At 50.2% G+C, this 6,000-nt stretch overlaps 1 protein-coding gene across 1 annotated transcript in view; it reads right to left on the reverse strand.

The window, feature by feature from the left end:
* The window catches only part of PLB1 (phospholipase B1), a 123,896-nt gene that overhangs the window by 46,248 nt on the left and 71,648 nt on the right, over nt 1-6,000 (reverse strand). The window contains exons 26-29 of the mRNA XM_077774045.1: nt 4,082-4,163; nt 1,635-1,739; nt 1,419-1,514; nt 1,128-1,199 (exon numbers count right to left, since the gene is read on the reverse strand). Coding sequence (XP_077630171.1) covers nt 1,128-1,199; nt 1,419-1,514; nt 1,635-1,739; nt 4,082-4,163 — 355 coding nt within the window. The remainder of the gene's footprint in view (nt 1-1,127; nt 1,200-1,418; nt 1,515-1,634; nt 1,740-4,081; nt 4,164-6,000) is intronic.

The following is a 6,000-nucleotide window of genomic DNA, read 5'->3' on the forward strand; positions in this document are numbered from 1 at the left end:
GCACTGAGTGTTATGTGGAAACTAATTTGACAATAAACTATTAAAAAAAAAAAAAAAAAAAAAAAAAAAAAAAAAAAAAAAAAAAAAAGAATAAAACCTTTAGTGGCTCCAGAGAAGCAAGTCTGCTCTCAGCTCCCACGCAGCTGGCTGGGGCAGCTGCATCACCCCCCTTCTTGACTCTGCCCTTCCCAACAGCGCCTCCCTAGACCCCTTGTCACCCCCATGCCACTCCCACTCTTCCCAGGCAAGGAAAGACAGGATGTTGAGGTCCTGCCCCATGTAAGCCCCAGCTCAGCCTAGGGACCCTTCTGGGAATACAGAGGCATGCATAGAGGTGAGGGAACAGCTTATAGAGATCCAAGAATCTTCCTGAAAATCGGTGAGTGAGCATGGGGGTCTGGTTCTGCTCTGCCTTCCCAGTTAATGTCTGCTTTCCTAGCTCTGACTTCCAGTTGAGCAGCCCCACCCCCGACCCTTGTCCTTGCAGATATTATTCCAGGTCTCAGTTCCTCGCCCTTTCTATCCCGCCATGCAGGCAGCAGCTACACAGACAGAGGGTGTCCTTCTGTCCCATCCTGTCCTTGATGATCTCCAAAGTGAGAGCTGAGTGGTATTGCCACGTTGGTCTTCCCGGCTGGAGAGAACTGTGTGCAGCCCGTACTTGTGATAGGAATCCCAGGGACATGGACAAAGAAGCACACTAGGGCCTCTGGCCACCGGGGGCTGTCACCCCTCATGGTCCAACCAGACAGGGCTCTGTGGATGGTTACTGGAGTCTGGGGTGGGGGTGGGATCTGGGGGTGAAATGAGCTGAGAAACCTCGCTGAGAGGCTTCAAAAGCCTAGGGGGCACCTGGGTGGTGCCTCAGTCGGTGAAGCGTCCAACTTTGGCTCAGGTCATGATCTCACGGTTCGTGGGTTCAAGCCCCATGTAGGGCTCTGTGCTGACAGCTCAGAGCCTGGATCCTGTTTCAGATTCTGTGTCTCCCTCTCTCTCTGTCCCTCCCCTGTTCATGCTATCTCTCTCTGTCTTTCAAAAAGAAATAAAAACATTTAAAAAAAAAAAAAAGCCTGGAAAAGATGCTTCAGATAAATAGACCTGTTGCAAGGAAGAACTTCCCACTCTACCTGGTTCGGACATGTGATATTCATCTTGTATTCAAAATTATGCTGCGTTGTCTTTTGGCCAACAGGTTCCAGCTAAGGCAGGAAGTAGAAAAGAGGTGGTAAGAATGGAAAGGTCAGGAGGCAGGTCAGGGCTGGGGGAAAGGAGGGAGGGGTGCAGGGAATGCGGTTTGTCATCACTGCGGTGTGGGATGCACACTGCCTGAGCAAGGGGCCTCTGAACTCCTTCAGAAGTTTGCCAGAGTCGTTCTCCTCTCAGAGGGACGATAACCGTCCCGAGCTCGGTCGTCTTACCATGTTGTTCCAGAGCCCACTGGCCGCGTGAGCGTGAGCTTTGCTGCTGAAGTGGAAACAGTCAGGAGCGAAGAAAGAGTTGTCGGGCAACCCCTCCTGGTCGTAGGGCAGAAAAGGGGGGCCATGTTATAGGGGCGTCGGATACAGAAATGACACTCCAAACCGGCGGGGCACTGTGTATGTCTCCCCTTTACCCATGATCACTGCTTCCATTACCGAGGTCTTTGGCATGTCCACTTTTTCAAAGAATGGCTGCACGACTACCGTAAAATCCTCCCTTGTGTCGTATCGCCCATTTTCAACCAGCTGATGAGTCCCCTCCTGCAGGAGGCAAAGGGGGCAGGGGTCAGGGGCCTCGATGCACTGGGCTTTGCGCAATCTTTTTCTCTGCGGTAGTAGAGTTTAAACAGAGTCGGACCCTCGAGTGCAATCAATCTGTAACAGAATCTCAACCTATCCCGGAAACTAGTTACTTTTTAGATCAGTCTTCATCTCAGTCCCTGCCCCCACCCCCTGCTGCCAGTGCGTATATTTGACCCACACTGTGGGGAAAAAAACAAAAACAAAAAAACCCCAAAACCAAAAACAAAAACAAAAGGAAAGATAAGGAAAACCCCCAGACCATCAGCTCGATCTCCTTTTAAAGTTTCTGATTAAAGACGGGGGCAAGGGCATTTGGGAGGGGAGAGGGTATGAATTTGATGAAATGACTTTTTTGGATAATCCTTACAGTTAATTTATTTCTGCCCTACATTTGTTTAGAAAATCAAAGGTGAATCAGCAATGGTGCCCATTTCTATAATTTGTGCATGGTGTGTGTGTGTGTGTGTGTGTGTGTGTGTGTGTGTGTGTGTGTGCCTAGTCCTGTGCGTGTACACTTGAGGCCTTCAGATCTGTCCAGGAGGGGAACAGGGCTGTTACTCCCACAGTTCCCACTTGGGCTCGGTTCCAGAAGGACCAGTTATCCTAATTCTGGCTCCAAGTTTCACCAGCCTCTGCCATCTCACTGCTTGCCAGATTTCTACCATATGGGGCCAGGACCCTGGCTGGAGAGGGAAGTCAGGAACATTAGTAGGGGCATTTCAGAAGGACCACATACTTCATTTTCCCAGGGTCAGCCAGAAAGAGAGTGCAATGCCACTAAGTAGCTGTGTGACTTTCAGCAAGATGCCTTCCTTCTCTGGACCTGTTTCCTCATCTGTAAATTGAGGGTGCCTGGCAAGGCCTGAACCATCCCTTAGATCCCTTCCAGTGCTGCTGGTTGCCCTGTGGATGAGCCACAATGGTGCACAGCAGAACCGTGCATCCCTTGAGAAATCAAAGAGTGTCTAGAAGGCCTGGCACACGGTAGCTATTAATGCAATGATCACCTCCATGGAGAGTTATGGGAACCATAGCTTTTGCAGAAGGTAGTGAGTGAGAAGATTCTGAGAGTGGGCTTGATGGCCTGCTGTGGCTGACGTGTGAGCTCCTCCAGGATCCCAGTGGTCACCAAGATCAGACCTGGGAACGGCAGGCCCAGCTAGTGATAGAAAAACGAACAGCACAGAATCCTTTCTGCTGAGGGCGGCACTGCATTCAGTTCCTAAAAGCAGCAGTGACACTTGTGTCCACACTGTTCCCACTGAACTGGCTCTCTGCCTGATTTTGATCCTCATGGCTCGGCCTCTAGAATTTCATGATTCTGTGATTTCTGGTGGCACAGCCTCTGGACCTAGCTTTTTAGCTCTTCCAGACACTCTGCTTGTATAACATGTTGGCTTAAACTAACCGGCGCTGCATAGGTTTTTGTTGCTTGCACGCAAAAGCCTGTTCCACCTGGAGCAGCTGTGCCTTCACGGTCATGACCTTGCCTGCCTTCCCTCGCCTGGTGCCGGCCATGGACTTCCTCACCAGGCGAAGAGGTGCCTGCCCACAGCAGAAGAAGGCACAGCTGGGGAGTCACCCAGTCATCCAGGGCCAGAGGGTGACTGACAGGAGTTTGTTCCCCTGAGCCCTGATATCCCTGACAGGCATGGCAGCCGCAAAGCAGGGACATGATTGTGCTCCAAGGAGTCCGTGGGTTTGAAGGATGGAACCACCTGGAAGCTGTTTGCAGCCTACTCTAGAAGAGCTAGAAGGCTACCATTGCCCTTTTGAGTGATTGAATGATTGTTTGGGGGGAAACTCAAGATAGTCAAGGGAGCCAGTTGCTCTGGTCAAAGATCGGTTGGAAAAAGAGCCAAAATGAACAACCCACAGGATGTTTGGAGATCATCTCCTGACTTTCTTTCTCCCAGTAACACCTGTTTCCCCAGAAGAGAAGGGCAGAGGAAATGCAAATGATCTCACCGAATCCTCCAGACTCTCTTAGATGGAAAGGGTTTTCCAGCCAGGAGTCGGAAGCTCATAAACATTTCTCACGGACAAATGGAAATATTTATGCGTGTGTGTAAGGCCAGTAGCTGAGATCTGGTGAAATGTGTTCAGTGGCTTCGTTGTCTACAGCTTGATTCAAATAAACCAAATTACAGTCCCTGCTGCCTCTCAGGGAACTGGTCAGTGGTGACCCCACAACCTCACACCGGATGGCTGGGGTCAAGGTAATGTAGGCATGTGCTCATTTTCTAACCAGAGCGATCAGATGATGTCTTGTGCAGGCTTAGAATCTTTTCCTGGCTTACCTGATATTTCTTATTCACTTCGACGAGGGAGGCAAGTTCTGTGGAGTTATCATCAAACTTCAGGACACAGGGGCACAGGTTCCTGCAGACCAAAGAGATGTCCTACCCCATCAAAATCACCATCGGAATGCATGAGATTCAGAATCTATTCAATTTAGAGGTATCAGAAGTTTGTGCTAACGGAGGCCCTGGCTGGCTAACCAGAGGAAGCCGAACAGAGTTCAACAGACCTGGATTTTCTCCTGAAAATGAAAGAGTTGCTTCTGACATCTGCAGGGGTGACTTACAGAGCTGAGTTACCTTAGGACTGTCTGAAGACAGACAGCACAGATAAGGCACACCTATTTTTAAATAATAAAAATAACAACAATCATAATAGGGGCGAATGCATATTCATGTTTACTGTACCAAGAGCTTTATGGGTATTAATGCATTTAATCCTCTTAGCTCTTCAAGAGGTTATATTATCATTATCCTTATTGTGTAGATGAGAAAACTGAGGCCCAGTGTGGTTAAGTACTTTCTCAAGATCACATGGAGACTAAGTGTGGGAGCCAGGACTTGAACTCAAGAATGTCTGGTCTGAACCTGCACTCTTAATTCCTGGATAAACTACTTCTGTCCAGTCCGTGTCTCTGCTGTGTCGAAGTGGGTGAGGGTATAATAGTATGGATGGCTTAGAGCAGACTCGCACCTTCAAGGAAAGCTCAACCACGGCGACAGAACAGCAGAGAGGTGGCAGGTCTGAGTCTGCCTGTCAGTGACTTGGCCATTTCAGAGCTGAGAACAGACCTGACGAATGCCTACTCTGAACCTTTTGCTTTAATTGTCTAAAAACCCCGCAGTGATTTGTAGCAAGAGATTTTTGGGTAAGCTGCTCTGAAATGGAGACACTGAACCCCCCGTGTGGCCCAGTGACTGGAGAAAGCGGGAGCCAGAGAGTGAGTCAGCAGCTGAAAATAGCATGCCTGACACCAGCTGCGTTAATAGGCATGTGTCATCCAGCAGCCACCCTCTTGCTCACGGTGTCCTCAGGCCATCCCCAGGGGACCTGTGCAATCTGGGCCCCCAGGTGCGCCCTGGCATGGATCTTCAGGGTAGCAGCCAAGGTACCCCTTAATTTCCAAGAGCAAATCTGGCCCTTGTGAATTATTCATTCGCTCATTCAGCAAACAGCCGCAGAGCCCCTCCACTGTGCTAGCGGTGACTCAGACAGAGGTCAGGGCTGTTAGGGGAAAGGCACATGAATAATCACCACGTGGGGAGNGTGGCCTGGGCTAATGGTCCAGAGAGGGCCTTACAGGAAGCACTGCTGTGACAAATGTGCATGCTCGGGTTAGAAGGATCTTCTGAAGGTCATGGAGATGTGTACTATCAGAGAGGGAACCACCTTTGCTTGCCTCTGGAGACTGGAAACGAAGGCTTCTCAGAGGCTTTCCCAGGAGCAGGGTGCTCTGTGCTCGGGGAAGACTGTCCTCTAGACTCTGCTTCTAGTTTGTCCTCTCTCTCCTCTAGTAAGTGACAACAGCGCTACATGTGTGAGTGCCCTGTTCGGAGCATCCGCACCACACAGAGGCTCCCCGTGTCCTGGAGATGGGCTTTTGGGTGGGCGGGGTTGGGGGGAGCTCTGGATACACCTGGTGGTGGCCCCTGAGCCTGGCCCCGCAGGACCACTCCATTCCTCATACTTTACTCTTCCCTCCCCTGAGGACTGAAGAGTGTCCTGAGCGGCTGTGACAATAGGAACATGGTGTGTTGTAAGCACATACTCGGAGGGTCGCTGAGGCTGACACTTGGGTCACAAAAGTTAGGCCTTGTCAGGTTAGAAAATAGGGTGGTCTTAGCACTTCTCACACATGCCCTTGGGCTTTCTAACTAATTGAGATTACTTTCTGTTAAGGGTCTCCTGGCGTTACAAA

The sequence above is a fragment of the Crocuta crocuta genome, unplaced genomic scaffold (genome assembly GCF_008692635.1).
Source record: "Crocuta crocuta isolate KB4526 unplaced genomic scaffold, BGI_CrCroc_1.0 scaffold246, whole genome shotgun sequence".
In the NCBI taxonomy this organism is placed as follows: Eukaryota; Metazoa; Chordata; class Mammalia; order Carnivora; family Hyaenidae; genus Crocuta; species Crocuta crocuta.